Here is a 21,720-nt window from a genome sequence, read left to right on the forward strand (position 1 = left end):
TCTTAAGTTATCAGGCTGGCTTCTTAAGGGAGGGTTTACGGCGGACCAGATCTTCACGTTACGGCAAATCCTCCAAAAATGCCGTGACACCAAGTCCCTACGTCTATTTGTCGACTTCAGAGTTACGATCGACAGTGACGAGCTATGGAAAGTCATAGACGCGAACGGATTCTCCGGGAAGCTGTCCAGATGGATTAGATGAAACGCAGTGCTTTGTGCGGATCTCGGGTGAATTGTCGAATCGCGTAGGGGGCTTCGTCAAGGCAATGGTATATCATGCATAACTCAACGTGGCGCTAGAAGGTGTTATTCGACGAACGATGGGCGAAATGTGGAGCACGATTTTCAACAGATTCAGTCACCTTATCTGCTTTGCCGACGACATTGACATAGTCGGCAGATCATCCGGGGGAGGGGATCTACCGCAAATAGAAACGCGAAACATAAAGGATCGGGTTGATGATTAATACGTCCAAGACGACCTGCGGCTCCGAGAACGACCGAGCCCGCATGTCCAGTAGAAGAAGTACAAGATCACGATCGACGGCGACGAGCTGGAGATAGTTGAAAACTTTGTCTATTTCGGCTCTCTGGTGACCGCAGTCAATGACACCAGCCGTGAGATCCGGCGGCGAATGATCAGCGGAAGTCGTGCATTCTTTGGACTCCACGAGCAACTGCGGTCGAGAAGGCTTAGCCCTCGCACGAAGTATAAGCTATAAACAACGGTCATTAAACCGGTTGATCTCTACGGGCTCGAGACATGGATATTGCTCGAGGAGGACCTGCTTACACTCGGAGTATTCGAGCGATGAGTGTTAAGAACCATCATTCGCGGCGTGCAGCGACTCTACGGCAAACTCAGAATCCAGAATCACTGGCCGGATACGCTGGGCACGGTCCTGTATAACAGGTGTTCACTACCAATTCCGTAGGAACGAGACGAACAGGAGCGCAACGAGCGAGGTTGTTAGACCAAGTGGAGCGTGATCTAGCGAATGTAAGATGTCCGAGAAATTAGAGGACGGTTGCTATGGACCAAGTAAATGTTAGAAATTATGTTCGTCAACTTATGTCGTGAAACGGAATACTACGAAATTAAATTAAATAATTATTTTCAATTTTTTTAGAATGAAAGCTGCCTCAATCAGATATTAAAATCCAATGTACAAAAGTAAAAATTCTAGACTATTACTTTCATGATGCAAACATCATCTGCATTATATTTTTTTTTTTTGGCAATACGGTTGAACTCTAAAGTGTTTTTCTATTTCTGTCCGAAGTTTTGTGATCTTCAAACAAGAAAAAAAAAACAACTCAAAGGAAACCAATTGTCCGTCGTCGTCTCGCATTTTTGTAGAGAACCGGGCGATCAAAACAAAAACCGGGAAAATGTGAAAAACCGTGTCCTCGCCTCAGCTTGGGTTTGGACGCACTATTCGGGGGGACCAAAAATAGATGGACGCTCCTATCTTTGGCGGTGGATTGGCAAATTTCCTATATCTACATGGTTAAGAAAAGTGCGCGCCACTGCTGCATGGCCGCCAGACTTGAGGTGACTTAAAATAGCTTCCTTTTGCCGTGTCGTTCGTTTGCGACCGATCGATGGTCTTGGAGGTTATTTTTACTTTCGAAACACTGCACTGCATCCAATGTTGGGGATCATAAAGCATAAACTTCAAATTGGATTTTCATATGTTCTGAATTTGATCAACACTGCGAGATGGAGATTATAAGCAGATGGCCCTTGTGGTTGATTTGTCTCTGTACGTTTGGATTATCGACTGTTGAATTAGTCGATAATTAATTTGTCACGCCGATAATTCATAATCATCAGTACTGCAGCTACCGATGACAAGTAGAAGAATCATTCAACCACAAGCATCGGATTGGTTGTCCGGTGATATTATTGAATGAAATTTAATTATCCCTCCACACCTTTCCTAACACGATTCATTCGAGCTTCGTGTCGCGTCGCGGCGTCATCGTTTCGTTCAATTCACATAATTTCCACGCATTAAAGCAAATAATCCAGCTGTTATAACAGCTCATCTGGTGTGGATTTTGCTCACGTGTTTCAATCGCCAAGAATGGGATTTGTTTTGATATATTTTTATTCTGTGTTCCCTTGAGCCGTTTGACGTTTGATCCGGTATCAGAGTTGTCTTTTTTTTTCTTTTTAGCTCTGTTGGGTGTGAATTTGAAAAAAAAAGATAAGTTCAAAAGATACGATCAACTTGATGAACGAAAGTCAAATAATCAGGTAATAAAAAATATTCAAAAATCCACAATTAAAAAAAATAACTTAACACAAAATTCAAATATTTACAGTTTACAACTGGCAGAAATCTAAGGTAAATCTAGTCATACATTATTACATCAGACACCAGATCGTAAAACACCCAATGTCATAAAATGTAGAATTAAACATTTCGAGAAAGCATTAAACTAAAAATTATGAAAATCTCATGTCAAATCTGATTGTTGACATAAATTACCTTAATTAATGATCAAAACTGACCAAAAATGATAAAAAATATTGACCACATAAAGGAATAAAATTGATCATAATTGACCAAGAATAATCAAAAGTACTTAAAATTAAAAATAATGGCTCAAAATGGCAAAAATTTACCAAAACTTACCAACAATTCATAAAAATCGATACAATTTTGCCGAAAAATTGTCAAAAATGGCAAAAAACGACAAAAAAAAAACACAGAGAAAAACTACCAAATTTTTTCAAGAATCTAGCTGATTTTACCCGGCCTTGCTGTGATTCACATAAAATATAAATCAAAATTAGTCGTTTAATTTTTCAAAACTGTGGATGCTTTTCATTCATCATTATAAAAAACTTGACCTCTGTTTTGTCATGTAAGTATTTTTGGTCATTTTAAAGTTTGGATTGAGATTATTTACTGTGTAGGCTCAAATTGAAAAAAAAAAATATTAAAGTTAGTAAAAATGGCCAAAATCTATCGAATATTATGAAAAAAATCCGAGACTCATATGAAAAATAATTTAAAATCATACTAATTTATCAAAACTTTACAAAAATATTGAAATTGATAAACGTATATAAAAATTATAAATTATCGAAAATTGTCAATAATTATCAAAAAAAAAGAGATGAACAAGTTTAATAAATCATGAAGATTATGAATAATTCAACAACGTTATCCGAAATTTCCGAAAATAATCAAAAATTTTCAAAAGTTATCAAAAATTATCAAAATTTATAAAAAAAACTATCAAAAAAAAATCAAAAATGATCGAAAACAATCCAAAATTATCAAAAAAATATAGAAAAATTATAAAAATTATCTATAAAAATAAAAAAATTATCAAAAGTTATAAAAAAACCAAAAATTATCAAAACTGATCAAAATTTATAAAAAATTATCAAAAATTATCAAAAATTATCAAAAATTATCAAAAATCATCAGAAATTATCAAAAATTATCAAAAATTATCAAAAATTATCAAAAATTATCAAAAATTATCAAAAATTATCAAAAATTATCAAAAGTTATCAAAAATTATCAAAAATTTTCAGGAATTATCTAAAATTATCTAAAATTATCAAAAATTATCAAAAATTATCAAAAATTATCAAAAATTATCAAAAAATATCAAAAATTATCAAAAATTATTAAAAATTATCAAAAATTATCAAAAACTATAAAAAAATTATCAAAAATTATCAGAAATTATCAAAAATTACCAAAAAATATCAAAAATTATCAAAAATTATCAAAAATTATCAAAAATTATCAAAAATTATCACAATTTTTCAAAAATTATAGAAAATTATAGAAAATTTTCAAAAATGATCAAATTTTTTCAAAACTTATCAAGAGTTTTAAAAAAGTAACAGAATTTTCCAAAAACTATCAAAAATTTCCGAAATATATCAAAACTTACTAAAAATTATCAAACATTGTCAAAAATTATCAAAAATTATCAAAAATTATCAAAAATTATCAAAAATTATCAAAAATTATCAAAAATTATCAAAAATTATCAAAAATTGTCAAAAATTATCAGAAATTGTCAAAAATTATCAGAAATTGTCAAAAATTATCAAAAATGATCAAAAATTATCAAAAATTATCAAAAATTATCAAAATTTATCAAAAATTATCAAAAATTATCAGAAACTATCAAAAATTATCAAAAATTATCGGAAATTATCAAAAAGTATAAAAAACTATCAAAAATCATCAAAAATTATCAAAAACTTTAATAATTATTAAAAATTATCAATAATTTTCAAAAATTATCAAAAATTTTCAAAACTTTTCAAAAATATCAAAAGTTATCAAAAATTATCAACAATTATCAAAAATTATCAAAAATTATCAAAAATTATCAAAAATTTACATAAATTATCAAAAATCATCAAAAATTTTCAAAATTTATCAAAAAATATCAAAAATTTTTAAAAAATTTCAAAACTTATCAAAACGTATAAAAAATTTAAAAAATTATCAAAAATTATCAAAAATTATCAAAAACTATCAAAAACTATCAAAAATTATCAAAAATTATCAAAAATTATCAAAAAATATCAAAAATTATTAAAAATTATCAAAAAATATCAAAAATTATTGAAAATTATCAAAAAATATCAAAAATCTTCAAAAATTATCGAAAATCTTCAGAAAATATCAAAAATTATCAAAATTATCAAAAATCTTCAAAAAATATCAAAAATTATCAAAAATTATCATAATTTATCAAAGATCATCAAAAATTATCATAAATTATCAAAAATTATAAAAAATTATCAAAAATTATCAAAACTTTTCAAAAATTTTCAAAAATTATCAAAACGTATAAATTTTTTTCAAAAATTATCAAAGATTATCAAAAATTATCAAGAATTATCAAAATTTTTCAAAAAATATCAAAAATTATCAAAAATCATCAAAAATTATCAAATATTATCAAAAATTATCAAAAATTATCAAAAATTATCAAAAAGTATCAAAAATTATCAAAAATTATCAAAAATTATCAAAAATTATCAAAAATTATCAAAAATTATCAAAAATTATCAAAAATTATCAAAAATTATCAAAAATTATCAAAAATTATCAAAAATCATCAGAAATTATCAAAAATTATCAAAAATTATCAAAAATTATCAAAAATTATCAAAAATTATCAAAAATTATCAAAAATTATCAAAAATTATCAAAAATTATCAAAAATTATCAAAAATTATCAAAAATTATCAAAAATTATCAAAAGTTATCAAAAATTATCAAAAATTTTCAGGAATTATCTAAAATTATCTAAAATTATCAAAAATTATCAAAAATTATCAAAAATTATCAAAAATTATCAAAAAATATCAAAAATTATCAAAAATTATCAAAAATTATTAAAAATTATCAAAAATTATCAAAAACTATAAAAAAAATTATCAAAAATTATCAAAAATTATCAAAAATTATCAAAAAATTTGAAAACCTTTCAAAAATGATCAAAAATTATCCAAAATTATCAAAAATTTACATAAATTATTAAAAATAATCAAAAATTGTCAAAATTTATCAAAAATTAACAAAAATTATGAAAAATTATCAATTATGACCAAAATTACACAAATGATCAAAAATTATCACAGATTAATAAATGATCAAAAAGATCAAAAATGATCGAAATCACAGAAAAAACTTCGTAAATGGTTATTAATGATAAAAATTTAAAGAAATTGAACATTATTGTCAAATTTTTTTTTATTGATATGAAATTACAAAAAAATTACTAATGAGCAAAAAAAAAAAAACTCAAACTGACGGAAATTAAAACATCGACCAAAAATGATCGAGCATGACCAAATGAAACCAAAACTAACCTTAGTGTAGCTCAATAATATTTTATTTAAATTTAAGGAAAATATTTCCATAAACCGTGAGAAAATGAAAAAAAAACATCAAACCAGAATGAACTGAAAAAGAAGTTTAAAATTTGTTTAAGAACATGAAAACAGCAAAAAAAAATAACAGAAAATGGAAATTTGAAGAATTGAAATGTGATCAAACGGTTTCCAATGGATGGTTCTTTTTCGTTCTCTTATAAAAAAGTGTGTAAGCTGTCAATTTAGTGAGATTCAAGAGTTTTACAGTTTATTTTTGTATTTTTTTCCCTTTAGCTTTAGTCTTCCCTTCTTTTTCATCATCTTCATCTTCATCATCTTAGTAATGGCTCTATTAAAGTAAGTATATTCGTTTGCTTCTCTTTCAGTTTAGTTGTTGTTCAGTTTTAGCTTGTTTTTCTTTTAGAATAGGGCCTTGTGTTTGCGTGTATGTTTGTGTCCGATTGTGTATCTTTGTAAAAGTGTTTTTTTTTCATGTAAATTGAATTTTCGTGATTGCCGTTTTGTGTTGTGTTTTTTTTTCGCTCAAAGAAATTTCGGTGTTGAGTTTGTGATGTTTCGACTACGAATTGAGGAGAGAAAATCAGACTGATTGAAATTTTCAAACCAACGGGAAAGATTTTGGACAAGTGTGAAAGTATGTGTCTTGGAACTAATCCAACTTTTTCTCAATTCCCTTGAATTAGGTACGGAATTTGAATACCTTGTTTTCAATAGTTTTTAGGATCACTTCTAGAGAATCTGACGAAGGTTAAGGAACATTCTTAGAAGGTCCTCTTTACACACTTCACCAATTCCGTTCTTAATTTTTTGTTTCGATATCTCATCGCCATTTACTTTCATTTTACTAGTGATAGTTGAAGTAAGTTTAGTGCTCTAAGAGTGGCATTAGTTTAGTTTTCGAACTAGGTTTCATTTTCTACTAATTTTCGATAAGGCTAAGGTGTGTTTTTGTTTGAGTGTGATCTTGTCAGTGTACACGTGTGTGTGAGGAGCTAAACTGGTTTTTGTCGAATAAAATTAACAATACAATAGAGCAATGTAATAAATATTTTAGCGATTTACAGTTAACCGATTCTCTTTCGTAGTGACTGACTTCGTACAAATCTAAGGCTGGAATGTTTTTTTTCTTCTTTTCTCTAGTAGTAGTAATAGTTTTTGTTTTGGTTAGTTTTCAGTTGTTACGTCTAGTTTTATCGAGCTTGTTGTTTTTTTTTTTTGTCAAACCTTCGTTTCATCCCTTTCATTTTGATTTTTGATTTCCATTTTCGATGAAGTTTTGCCTTTGGTTGTATTTTGGATTAAATTTAACTTTGTTCTATTGTTTTTAAAGGTTTTCTAAGTGATGTAAGAAATTTCGAAACTGGTAATTGGTAGTTTGAATTTTGAGGAGAAGGTACTTGTAGAAAAGGAGAAATTTCGTGAGGTCAAAGATGGAAGTTTGTGGTTGATCCCAGGTTTGTTATTTGATGAAGATTTTTCTTCCCTAGATTGGAGTAAAAGATTTGATATGAATTTGAAGGCTGTTATTTTTTTTTGTTAAACGATGTACCAGTTAAAGTATTGTATGTTGAATATCTCTTCCAAAATTCCGAGTCTTGAGCCAAGTTTAGGAATTCAGACTCTAATTTAAAATTCATATTAGAATGAACTTTTATAAAAATTAAATTTCTAATTCCTAGCTCAAATCGGAATAACAACTCCAATTTTTCAGGCAATCTTTTTTCGTGTTTACTAGAATATTAACAAACAATTTTTTGGATGAATAAACTCTGAAATTGTGCCTAACTTAAAGAAAATATTTTTGATCGATAAAATATCGATATAAGAAAAATGCGCCTGTAAGGTAGGCAACAGGATGAACACGAAGTCACCAGTGATTCGAAACTTCAAATAACGTCTTTAATAACCTTATTGAAGTTTGTAAATTTTGTTGATAGTTTTCAAACTTGTTTTGGTTTGTTGTTTTCGTTCTAGAGAACGTTTGAGAATTTTTAAGAATAAACCTTAAACTGGTACAGCTCAAGAAAAGTTTTAAACTTTTGCTAGAACTTGTATTACACTGTTACTTTTTGATCGTTCAATAACCTTAAACTGGTTTCATCTTGAGGATTCAGATTATCGACTAGGATTTGATTGGAGGAAAAAAACGCTATGAATCTCAAGAGAAGATTGACAATGGTCATGAAACTGTACTGCACATGGTGCTCAAAAACGTTTGCGGTGCTGTTTGCGTGTTACAAAAAACGGTGTGATAAAAATCTGTTTTGGTGATTTTTGCTTTGCTTTACAATAAGTGTGGTGGCATTAATCTTATACTTTGCTATAAGGGGGTAAATTTTACTCTGAGGGAGAAAAAGAAGTTGGTAGGTAATCCAAAATTTTCTTTTTCGGAGAGAGGACCTTCCAAAATCTATTGGTTGTTTTTGCTCAGTTGGTTTTCATCGATGAAAAAATATTTTTTTGACTCTTTTCTTCGAATCGGTTACTCTTCTACGTTCAACTATTGTTTTTCTCCCATTTCTATGTGATAAATTCTATTGTTTTTACCGGATTATGAGCTTATTAGTTTTTTTCCTTTTCGGTTTAACAAACTCTATTTAGTTGTCTTGTGTCTATTTAATCTAAACCGATATTTCCCTTGCAAACTTTGAATAGTCTGTTGTTTGTTTCAGTTTAGTCGTTCATCTCACCCGTCACCACTACGATTTTTGGACCCTTTATCCTAGCTTCTTACACTAAGTAAGTTCTACTCAAGGTTTTCTCGATAATTTTTGTTTAGTTTTAAACCACTTTTTTTTAGAATTCTGCAAGCGTGTGCAGTGGGTTTGTTTTTTTTCTTATTCTCGGGATAGTCTTGTTTCGTTTAGTTTTTCTCTCTTTTTTGTCGATGGATGGAAACAAAACTGAAACGACATCGAAGTGCGATTAATGTGAGTATCTCCCTCTCTCTCTCTTTGTGATTGGTTGATGAAGTTGGCTCGCTTTCTACTCACACGCTCTTACTCTCTTTCACTTTTCCGCTCTCTCAATCATCTGTTGTTTCATATTTTTTTCTGTCAGATGTAAATGTGATTGTAAAGTGGGTTTATTTTTTCTCAAAACGGCTCAAAACCGGGTGCACAGAGGAAGTACAAAAATTCGTGCTTAAAATCTGTGATTGGTCATGACTGGTTTTTTCTCTTTGTGGTTACTATTGTTATATCTCTATTTCTATTTAGTAGTTTAAAGTTTTTTTTTCTGTTGTTGTTGTTCTTGTTTATCTTCTCTCAACTAACTTGTCCGAAAAAGTTTTTTTTCTTCGTCTGTTTCCATTTCCATTTTTTTTTGCTATAATGCGTGAGGATAAATTGTCAACTTTTGTAAATATGTACACTGTTTCCTCTTTTGTTCTTTTTTTCTTTCTGTGTTAGTTGTTTTGGTTAGTGACTGTCACCAACACACACGCTCGGCTTCTCTTTAAAGAATACTCATAATATATTGTAGTTCCGTATTTTATCCAGTTACTCAATTCGAGTTCCTTTTTTCCTTGTTAATTAAGTTCGAAAACGGAGAGAGAAAAATAACGGAGGAAAAACTGCACATCGATAATTTTTTTTTTTTTCCTACTACTTGAACCACTTCTTCTGTTTTAATAAATAGATCACAATGTTTGATATTAATATTTTTTCTTTGCTTTACACCCATATTATCAAAGTTTAAAGTTTTCCGTTACAAGTGTTATTTTGGTTGCTATTTTTTCTGTATGTTTCTACTTTCACTTTTTGTCATTGTTTTTCTTGTGATTGCCGGGTTTTTCGATTCTTAACTTCTGCTTCAGAGGGTTTTTGTTTCGGTTATTGAGGCTTTCTGCTGACTGTTGTACGATCGGAATTATTTTTCGAGATTGGGAACTAGTTTTCAAAAATATTCAATGAGATGGAATATGATAGTTCTTCTAATAAAGTCTGAACAAACATTTCGACATTTAGAATCAAACGTCTGATCTACTTTTTCGATTTTGAATTGAAAATTACACAAAGTTATTAGAAAAAATTATCCAAACTATAAATAAAGTCAAAAATTCAAACTAAGAATAAATCTTAACATTTAAAATTTGAATAAGGACTGGAAAATCACAGAGAAATTCTGACTCGGTTCAATACCGGGTATAACTATTGGCCACAGAAAAAGAAGAAGTTGTCTGAGCACTACAGCGACTTGATGGTTCTCAACGTTCAAGAATGGCTAAAATATTCCTTACAAAACCCTCTTCTGTAACAGGATGAGAAATCCATAATGAGGGATGCATTTTTTGTTGAATTGCAGGGATCGATCTTCCGGTTCCAGTTCTCTTGAGATGGAGTGACCCTAGAGCCATTCAGCTGAACCTAACTTGATGGTCGGTTTGGATTTGAAGCTTGCAAACTCATGGCTTCGAGCCGGTCCAAAGACAATTTCAGGCCGCCAAAATGATCCCATGAATGTATGCTTCAAATCTCTTCAGTCAAGTCCTCTCAATTTACTCCAAAAGGGGTGGTAATAGCATAAACTAATGCTATACAGGGTGAGAAAGAAGATTCCGCACTTTCTCAAAACGAAAACGAATAACTTTTTTACCATTGGGTAAAAATCAACCAAATTTTGCCCACTATCTCATTGATGTGTATTGTTTACATGCTGTCAAACTCGAAGTCGTGTTTTTCGATGCAACGAAAATGGAGGTGAACCAACGCGAGTCGAGAGAACAAGTTCTTTCCAAACACCTGGAATTTACTAACCTGTCGCACCGGCCGGCAGTTGGGAAAAATGTTGAACATTCACCATTCAACCATCTCCAGAGTGTTGAAGCGGTTCCAGGAGCGGTTGACGTTGGACCACGGCAAAGGAACTGGAAGAAAACCGGGACCGCAGAACAAAAAGACGGAGGGAAAGATGACGCGGATGATTGAAGTAAATCCCAACGTCTTAAGCCATGATTTGGCTAAAAAGATCGACATGTCGCAGAGCTACGTCCAGAATGCAAAGAAAAGTGCGAGACTACATACATACAAGGTACGGAACATCCCAAACCGCGATGAGCGGCAACAATCGACGGCTAAAACTCGGGCACGGAAGCTCTACGAAAGATGCTGACAAAATATGGCTGCTGTGTCATGGACGACGAAACGTATAATAAAGCCGATTTTAAGCAAATTCCGGGGTTGGAGATTTTCACCAGGCAAGAGCAAGTTCGATGTGAACAAAAAATTTAAGAAGAAAATGTTCGCCTCCAAAAACCTCGTTTGGCAGGACATCTGCTCTTGCGGACTGAGGAGTGAGCCTTTCGTGACAAATGGCACAGCAAATGAGATCTACAATCCTAAAAGTGTCCTGGAGTAGTATGAGGCCAGTTCTGTCCATTTTGTTTCAAAGGACATGAACCCGCCAAACTGTCCGGAGCTGCGCTCGGTGCAGCTGAACTGAGCAAAAATGAAGCGGGAACTTCGGAAGAGCAAGAAGACAGTCAAAGACAAAAAAGACATGTTAAGAAAACGGAAAAAAACTGAAAAACTGGTACTGGATGACGCTGTGAAGACTTTGACGAAGGGCATCAAGCGAAAATGCGTTCAATTTTACACTCAAGGCTCCATCAATTACCTTTTTTTTTTTAGTAAATATAAGTATAAAACTACCCTTTAAATTTTGGTTTGATTCTAAACAGTAGGTATAAGCAAATTGGCATGACGTTTTCGGTGTGGCAATAATTTCGTTTTCGCCCTTTAGTACCTAATCAAATCGAACCATCTGCACAACAAGAAACATGCTTGGCAAAAATAAAAATCAAGATTGGCTCGGAACTCCCGCTCACTTTTCGTTGTCGTTCCAGACTTTATCAGTGCCACTTCTGGGTCATTGCCGGTACTGCATCGTAAAGCTGAGAAGTTTTTACTACAGGATGTGTTACATGGGATGTTAATTTAAGTAAAAACAGAAGTGAGTTTAACAGGCGAGTGTTCTCGATTCTACGGCGAAAAAGGGTGATGAATCCAGAGATAGTCTTTCTCTCCTTAATAAAAACCCGTAAGATCTATCAAAAGTTGGATGAAATTGTAGTTGCAGTTGCTCACTTGAACTAATGCAAACCCCTTTGTGGTTTATCTATAGGTGGGGACAAGAGTACCCTTGCAGGAGTGTGAAAATCAGTTTTTTTTCAATGTTTTGATTGCTACGTCACAAACATTCATGAGCGTCTCGACGTTGTAGTCGCCATTCACCGACCGCATACAAAGCTTCATGCGATTTCATAAATCACAATTAAAGCACCCTTTCCTTCACGCTTTTTCTTCCTGACGGCGAAGCTATTTGTTCTAAATAATAAACAACTTTATTTGCGTCCCAAACATTCCTCCTTAAAAGTATCCATGACTATACATTTGGGCGCTTAACACTTGACTCCGTGATAGCGTCGCGTTACGTCACAATTGTTCATAAACAACTGTATGGATACAACGCTAATGCTAAAGTTTGTGGTTGTCCCCACCTATAGATAAATCACATAGATGCAAACCCATCAACCAAGCGGCAGCGCTTCAATCGCCTCCGAATTCGTCAAGCTCCAAGCCTACTGAGGCTGTGAATCCATCTCTAAACCAAAGTGCTTCGTTGTGCAAAGCTTCAGTACGTCACGGAGGATCCGTTACTGAGTGGTTAGCAGTATTCGCCTTGGTCTTGGAAGTCCACAGACAAAGGTTCTTACTGACCCTTGCCGAGCAATTGGTGGTAGGGAAGTGGCTCAGTTATGAAAATCTTGGCGCTAGGTGAAGAAATCCTTATAAAGAGTTTTAGTAGCGAGCAGTGTGGAATACATGTTTTTATATGAAAAAAAGTCAGACCTCTGTAGCTTCCAGTCGAGATTCTTGTTGTTTCGCCAGCGGACGAAATCGAAAAGCCGCTGCTGATGCTGTTGCTGTTCCGGGTGCGTCAGAGGACACCAAAGAAAATGCCGTGGCGCCTTTTGCCTCGACTATCCTTTCCGAGCACATTTGGTGCTGTTGATGTTCAAGCTCCGCGCCGTCAAATCTGGATTTTCGTACGTGCCTGGCAGGCACAGCTGATCAAAACACACCATATTTCCGTTGTTCCGACTTTCACTTTTATGTGCCTGTTGTCGTCGTTCCCACTGTTTGCCACTGAAGAAACCGATCAATTTTGTTGGCATTCTCCTGCTCTGGGTGCATGTAAACAACACACGCAGTTCAAAGTAAACGCTAAGAGATTTGTATGTATAAAAAGAAGCCAATTGGAGAAAATAAAGTACTCCAAGTTCTACCAGCAAGTCGTACAGTACCCAAAGTGCATCCAACTACAGGTTATGGGCCCAGCATTGGTGGAAAGGAGGAGAAGAGTTGAATCGGTAGTGGTATCCAGCCAGGAGGAAGCCAATGGAAGGGCAAGCCAGCGCCGGGAATCCAGAGGAACGTCGTCGAGCCAGAACCGTGTAAGGTTGTTTGACCGGGAAGCCAGGTGGAAGTCGACAGGCCAGGAGACACGGGAGGGAGGTCGTCGAACTGGTGACATGGGAGGTCGTTTGTCTGGAGCTATTGGGAGCGGACCGGAATCACTGGTGGTTTGTCGTGCCGGAAGCTATGGAAGGTTGGCGGGGCCGGTGTCGTGAAAGGCCGTCATGTTGGAAGCCAGGATCGCCGGACCGGGAGCCTCTGGAGAACTTACGAGTCGGGAACCACGGAAGGTCGTCAAGCCGGTGCGTGCCATGGAAGGACGTCGAACCGGAAAGCATTGTGAAGGACGTTGGGCTGGAGCCACTGGGAGGCGTCAGGCCTCGAGAGGAGCGTCGAGGCGGAGAGCTTTGAGCCACAGGAAGAGCGACGAGACCAGAGCCATGGAAGATCGTCGGTTCAGAGCCATTGGGAGGTCGTCGGATCGGAGGCCACTCGAAGGTCGTCGTGCCAGATCCCGGTGGAGGTTGTCGAACTGGTGACATGGAAGGTCATCGAGTTGCTACAGGGGCAAGAGCGTGTTCCGGTGCGTGCGTTTATGAGGAGTAGCCCCATCTTCAGGGGAAGCCGCCGAAGGCAGTTAGAAGAATGCAGAATGCGTGTGTTGAGGAGGAGTGTTGATATTCGTCACATCGAAGCAATGCGTTTGTTGCTATCGATCTCATCGATGGCTTCGATGAGACGAATATCGACAAATTTTCTTCGTTGCATGGAGAGATGCATGTGAAGAACGTGGAGGAAGGCCCTCACGAAACACAAGAATTATTCTTCATGCCACTTTAATAAACTCCGGATCAACTAAAGGGTGCCGACGATGAAATTGTCGGACTATGAAATTGCTCTAACTTTTTAACCTTTGAGTAGAATTTAATGAAAATATGTCTGGATTTAATTCATAGTGCATTGTTTACATCCTGAATGATTTAAAGTCCGGTGATCAAAACTGTATTATATGATATTTCTCGCCGCCTTAGTGGTGCAAGGACTAATGCAAGAATGCCGCTGAAAAACCGAGCAGGTCAGCTGCTGACAGATCGAACAGATCAGCTCAAGCGTTGGACTGAGCATTTTGATCAACTTTTTCGAGTTACGAATAGCAATGGCCAACAGAACCCGCAGCTCGAGGCGCCCACAGTAAGTCGCATTAATGGCGTCAACTCGGAAGCGCCCTCGCTGGCTGAAATAGAAGCGGCAATCAAGGACATGAAATCCAACAAAGCGCCTGGAATCGATTGCATTCCTGCTGAAATGCTCAAAGCCGACCCTGCCTTGTCAGCACAAATGTTGCACCGTCTATTCGCTGACATTTGGGATACTGCAACATTCCCGGCCGACTGGATGCAGGGTATCCTCGTAAAGGTCCCAAAGAAAGGAGACCTAACAGAGTGCGGTAACTGGCGTGGCATAACTTTGATCTGTACAACCCTCAAAGTACTCTGCAAAGTGATCCTGAACAGGATCCAAGAGAAAATCGACGCTACACTCCGACGGCAACAAGCTAGATTCCGATCCGGACGATCATGTGTGGACCACATCACAACGCTACGAATAATACTGGAACAAATCAACGAATTCCAGGACTCTCTTCTGCTGGTGTTCGTTGATTTCGAAAAAGCATTTGACCGACTGAACCACGAAAACATCTGGGCTGCTCTTAGACGACGAGGGGTCCCAGAGAAACTAGTCCATCTCATCGAAGCACAGTACGAGGCATTTTCGTGCAAGGTCTTGCACGACGGTGTCTTGTCCGAACCAATCCCGGTAACTGCTGGAGTGAGACAAGGATGTATTTTGTCACCGCTGCTTTTTCTCATCGTAATGGATGAGATCTTGACTGGATCGATTGACTGTAGACCAAACCGAGGATTGCCGTGGAATCCTTCAACCATGGAGCAACTGAACGACCTTGACCTGGCAGACGATATTGTTTTGCTCGCCCAAACACAACAAGACATGCAGAGCAAACTCGACGACCTCACCGAAAGCTCCAAGGCAGCAGGTCTCAAAATCAATGTCGGAAAGACCAAGTCGATGGAAATCAATACAGAAAATCGTTCCAATTTCGTGGTAGCTGAACAACATGTTGAGACAGTGGAGTGCTTCCAGTATCTTGGTAGCCAGATTACGCCTGATGGTGGGACCAAGAAGGACATCGAGACCCGGATCAGAAAAGCCCGATTTGCGTTTGCGAGTCTCCGAAACATCTGGCGGTCACGCCAGATCTCTCTACGAACTAAGATCCGAATCTTCAACTCAAACGTCAAATCCGTATTGCTGTACGGGTGTGAAACTTGGTGCACATATGCGGTGACGACGCGAAAACTGCAAGTTTTTGTGAATCGCTGCCTGCGGAACATCATCCGCGCTTGGTGGCCTGGCAACTGGATTTCAAACGTTGAACTTCATCGCCGGTGTCATCAAAAGGCGCTAGAAATCGGGATTCGGGAACGTAAGTGGAGATGGATTGGGCACACGCTGCGAAGAGATGAAAACGAGATTTGCAGAGAGGCGCTTGACTGGAGTCCAGATGGGCATCGAAGAAGAGGCAGGCCCAAAAGCTCGTGGCGGCGAAGTCTAGCCGCTGAAATCCGCACAGTTGACGAGAACCTCGGCTGGCAGCAAGTGAAGACGCTGGCTCCGGATCGCCAGCAGTGGAGATCTTTTATCTCAGCCCTATGCGCCGGTCAATCGGCGCTGGACCCTTAGGTTGGTAGGTAGGATCAAAACTCGCGAAAATGGAGTCCAAAGAACAGCTCGTGCGTGATAAAATCTTGCGCATTCATCACGAGAACAAGGATCTCACGCATCGTTCCATCGCTAGAACGTTGGGAATCGAGAATTCTACGGTGTCGCGAGTAATTAAGCGGTTCGAGAAACGATTGACCACCGATCGGAAGCCCAGAAGTGAAGGAAAAAGTATTCCGTTCAACACCAAAGATCACAACCGCGTATTTGGAGCCTTTGACCGAAACCCGAACGCCTTCGTTCGGGATGTGGCTAAGAAGATGCACCTAAGCCGAAGTTTTGTCCAGAAGGCAAAAACTAAGGCTGAACTTTGAACGTTCAAGGTACAAAAGGCCCCTAATCGCGACGAGAAGCAGAAGTCCGCCAAAACCCAACGTGCCAGGAAGTTGTACCTCAGCATGCTGACGAAAGTTGAATGCTGCATCATGGACGACGAAACATATGTGAAGGCCGACTTCATACAGATCCCCGGCAACCTGTTTTTCACGTCCAAGGATAAGTTCAGCGTTCCGGAGCATGTCCGCACTTAGAAGATGTCCAAATTTGCGAAGAAATTCCTGGTGTAGCAGGCCATATGTACGTGCGGGAAGCGGAGCGCACCTTTCGTGACCCAGGACACGATGAACGGACAGGAGTTACATGAAAGAGTGTATCCAGAAGCGGCTGCTTCCTCTCCTGAAGGCCCCCAACGTCACAACAATCTTCTGACCGGATTTGGCCGCATGCCACTACTCCAAGGACGTGTTGAAGTGGTATGCGGACAATAAGGTCAATTTCGTGCCGAAAATGTTCAACCCCCCCCCAATAGTAGCGCTGATGTGGTTCAGTGGATAGTCTGGCACAAGTCTAGTAACCCAGGTGTACTGCGTTCGATTCCCGATATTGACAAGAAAACTTTTGGGTTCGAATCCCATAAGTTGCCGACAGGTAAGATTTGTTTAATTGTATAAAGAGAATGCCTCTGGGGTTAATCTGAAGAGACTATTGCAAGCGGAGTGGATTGCCAATCATTGTAGGTTTCTGAAGGTTGGATGCTTTCCCTCAACGAACCATCGGCCGTGGAAGCCTGAGAAGCAATTCGAAGTATCATATTTTTAGGAATCATTAATCGATAAATTTTCAAATGTGACAATGTTCTACTTACTGAAAAAATATATTGAGGCTTAAGAAAGGATTTTTGAGCTATTCTTGCCAAAATATCAAAGAGTGTTACTAGTTGTTTGATCAAACTCTCAAAAAAAGAAAATAAATATAATTTTGTTTCTAAAAAATTTTATCTTTCTTCTGCCAACTATGAAGATTTTCGATGAACTGAACTGTTATCACGGTTAGATTGTAAGTTATTTTTATTGAAGTTTTCGCCAACTGTAAAAAATTAAAGAAAAATTTATGTATCAAATAACATCTAAGAAATAACAACCCAAGTTGATGATTTTCCATAAGTTTCTTAGGAAGGTTGAAGATGGGTTAAATTCAAGGATAGGTTTTTCTATTTTTTTTCTTCTTTTGGGTATCGAGACATTCTAGAAGCGTCACAGTACGATTGTCATAAGCGTTTTTGTTGTTGTTGTTGTAGAGAGTTGAGTAGATGGTTTCTTAAGGTTTTTTTTTTACAGTGGCGTTTGTTGTTAAGATTTATGATCAATCATTTTCAATTGATTTAGTTTTGCTTCTTCAGTTTATAAATATAAAAAGTACTGCTTTGCGAATAATTTATATGTATGTAGATTGGTTTGATCCATGTTTGTTTGTTTGTTTTTTTTTTATTTTATCTATTTACAGTTGCGCACAATCCCGAGCGAGACTGCACTTATCACCCATTGTGTCTTTTTTTATTTATTTATTTCTTGCTAACCTAGTTTTTGTATTTGTTAGTTTGGTTTTTTTTTCGAGAACAAAAACAAAAAGAAAGGTTTCAACGCTTATTACTACATATTGGTTTTTACACGATTAGATCGACTACGAATATCTTGGTTGAAAAAATTTTCACCTATTTTGCCAGGACTTCGAAATTTCCCCTCCAATAATAGGGGATGAATCCTCTTCAGGTTTTTTTTAAAGGTTATAATCTTATTTCTCAGGAAATGGTTCGTATAAAAAGCCTAGGGGCACGAAGGCTTTTCATCAAGCTATTTCCTAACTCTTTTTTTTTCAATTCATTATTTGACTTTAGGCAAGTGCTGCCAGATTTTTACCTCCAATCACAGAACCGAATTAAACACTTTCCCGAGGATAGATGGGAAGAAAAACGTCCAACCCTCCACTTCGTTTTGAGAAAAATAAACACAATTCGCAAGTGGTGGATTAGAGAGCTCGTTTTTTGTTTGGGTTTTCCGAACTATATTTACAAATCTGTACATGATGTGGGAAAGTGTTGCCGGTTTGGTTGGAATTCCTGTGATGGGAAAATTCGACCCAAAAATAAGAGGCCATCAGTGGATTGTTGTTGTTGTTGTAGTCGATGATGACAGCTACAACAATAACCGAAAAAGTCAAACGATAAAACTTTCTTACATCTAGTGCGATGAATATACACTGAGAAAAATTTACATCGGATTGTTGCCTGTTTAGCTTGATCGATCCAATATTTATAACTCTTTTTTGTTTCCGTTTGTTAGTTTTAAGGTTTGGTTTCACAGGAAAATCACAATTCAATTATTTCTTTGTTTAATGCTTTTCATTTTGTGAGTTGTCAATTTGGATTACACTAGTCTCTATGAAGTATATGTCGAAAGTTTTCTACCTATACTGTTATTTTGATTCAAAAGGGCGTGTGTGTTTTTTTTTATTTGGTTACTACTTTACCAAATAACCATTAGCTAATTTCCTTCTCGGTTTTCATTTATTTTGCTATAAACCTTACTTGGCTAGTATTAAACGTTAATAATTGACATTGGTTTTCATCTTTTATTCAATGTTTTTTTTTCGTTCTCTCTTTCTTTAGCAGCAAATTCGAGAGTCAAATGTTGAAACTGTCTCTCGCCTATTTTTGTTGATGTTTTTCTTCGCAATTTCTTCATTTTCAAGAAAATTTAAAGGTCGGTTTCTAACCGTTTTTTTTCCGTAAGAAAAACTGAACCAAAACAGCATTTTTGTTTTGCGAGTTTCAACACTCGAAAAAAATACACACAGAACGGAACAGAGAAGTTCAATAAGGGCACATAGTTTTCAGTGTTTTGCGTGAAGATTTTTTTTGTGATTTTTAAATAATGTCAAAAGAAGAATTTGAAAAATGCAACAAACATTGTGAAACACACTCAAGCAGTCATCAAGATCAGACAAATTTATACAAACACACATTCTTTTCCACTGTCTCCAAAAAGCAGTGGAACCCGTTTTAAGTTTGTTTCTTCTTTCTCGTCCTTTCACTTCTCATTCGTTCTCTTGATCAATTGCATCTCCTTCTCTTTTCGATCTTTTCTCCACTACAACAGTCGGGGTTTTTTCATTTCAATTTGATGAGATGAGCCTCCAGTGTAAGATTTTTTTTAGTGATTGTTTATGTGTTGTGATATTTCAATGCGTCACTCATGCAGATTCACACCAAAGTTCGAAAGGTTTCGATTTAAAGAAAACCAGGATAATCGAAAAACAAACACACTCTCACGACTCACTCATACTAATGAGGAAAATTTCCTCTCAAAATTTGAAATTTTCAAGTTCTGAACTTGAAATTTGTCGGATGTTGAATATGATTATTGGAGGAAAATAGTCTTATGATTCGATTTTTTACAATGTGTTATATTCAGATGTTCCCCATTTTGGATGGAAGAATTTGGGGACTGTGATTTTTTTCTCCTTTGAACTAAGAGGAAAAACGATTGATGAAATAGGTAATTTTGCCTAACTACATTTGTTGTTTTGAGTTTTGTCTCTCCGTTTTATCTTTTTTCTTTGGTCTATTTTAGTTCTATCTATTATCGAATTCTTGCTTCCGTTGGATGAAAGTGTAGATTAGGAAGTTTTGTGGAAAATCATTAAATGAACAAGAAAATTGAACACTGAAAAACATATTAATAGAAATTTGGGAATAAGGTACAATCACCCAAGTTGTTCGAATTAAACAGAAAAAAAAATCAAATCCATTTTTTAACTTTGAAATTCCGGATTCAAAAACGTTGACACTTTTGACAATTTTTAAAAATGTTGACAATTTGTCAAAATTGTTCATTTCGACAATATCGATAATTTTGACAATTTTGACAATTAAGAAAATTTGTCAATTTTGATAATTTTGACAATTTTGCCAATTTTGAGTTTTGACAATTCTGATAATTTTGACAATATTGACTTACATGTTAGAACTTTCAAATTCTATGATTATGACTTAGTTGTCAGTTTATAATCACAGTTTGTGAATAACAAAGTTTGTGATAAGACACTTTTTGTATCAAACGTTTTTCAAACAGTTCAGTTCAGCCAGAAACCATCAATCTTGACAACCCTTAGATGAAAAATCATTCCGTTTCCCCCTTAAAATAATTCCGAAATCGTACAACTCAATCATAACTTTGGTTTTCCACCGTGACTCTCCCGCATTTATGCTAAATCATTCTTCGCCTTTAGTTAGGCTACGCTTTCCGGACACACCGTTTTCCACCGGATTTGTAAATTTCGCTTTCCTATCACCGCAGCTCACCGGTCGTTTCCTCAATTAGTCATTGTGATGTAGTAATTCGCTGCTCAATGTGGGTGTTTGTGTAAGTAGTTCCTTTCGTCGTTGTTCTTTGATGAAGCCATGCACGCCAAACCCAAATCTTTAGTGCAATCTGCCGGAAGCTGCAGGCAGAGCCATTCACAATAATGTTCTGTCGGCGCTAAAATGTTATTGCAGAAGGCGATCATGAATAACCTAGGCAGGTAATTAGTTTACGATGAGAAAGCTTGACTAGAACTCAACACACGGGAACGAGATTGGATTCCATTTCCTAGGCTTTCCATCTCTCACGAATTGGAGGAAGTAAATCAGTGTACGGTTGATATGATGGAAAATTATAGCGCAAGAAAGCTATAATGGAAAATTTGCTACAGCGCGTAATGTTTTGGATGAAGCAACTAAACCTTCGCTCCCTCTTGACTGTCTCTAAAACTTCGTCCTAACCTTAGAATTATAGAGTATAAATAGTAGTAACAGTAGTAACTAGAGCAATAGTAATAGTTTTTTTTTGTTTTGCTTCTGTTTTATAATAATAAATAACAATGAACAATCACCGGCGAGTTTGGGCCACTACTCGTTGAACTTCCACCGACCCCAATAATGTAAGGTCCAATTCCCACTATCCTTCCGAAGAATCCCTCTTAAAATCTATCAGGCTTTCACTGGTCTTTTTCGGAGGAGTTATCCCTCCTAAACTGTTTCCTCTTTTCATCACTTTTTTTCCTTTTACCGTAAATCCAATTCCGTGCCAGCTGACGACAAACCAAATGAGTCAAAACCTTAAAAAAAATACAGGAGGAACACGCCGACGGCTTCTAGCTTAGCTTCTTGTAGTACTTAAGCCGGAATCACGCACTCGCCTGGTAGTCGGCCAGTTGGAATTGTTCTTGATCTGAAAATAAAAAAAAAAAAAACAGTAGAAAAAAACTCCATTTAAACATTATTACGGT

At 35.9% G+C, this 21,720-nt stretch overlaps 1 protein-coding gene across 3 annotated transcripts in view; it reads right to left on the reverse strand.

Moving 5' to 3' along the window:
• Positions 1-6,113: 6,113 nt before the first annotated feature.
• Positions 6,114-21,720, reverse strand: part of LOC129758459 (eye-specific diacylglycerol kinase) — a 164,024-nt gene continuing 148,417 nt past the window's right edge. For all 3 annotated transcript variants that reach the window (XM_055756072.1, XM_055756147.1, XM_055755994.1), the window contains one exon: positions 6,114-21,662. In XM_055756072.1, the coding sequence (XP_055612047.1) occupies positions 21,619-21,662 (44 nt within the window). In that variant the 3' untranslated portion in view covers positions 6,114-21,618. The remainder of the gene's footprint in view (positions 21,663-21,720) is intronic.

The sequence above is a fragment of the Uranotaenia lowii genome, chromosome 1 (genome assembly GCF_029784155.1).
Source record: "Uranotaenia lowii strain MFRU-FL chromosome 1, ASM2978415v1, whole genome shotgun sequence".
In the NCBI taxonomy this organism is placed as follows: Eukaryota; Metazoa; Arthropoda; class Insecta; order Diptera; family Culicidae; genus Uranotaenia; species Uranotaenia lowii.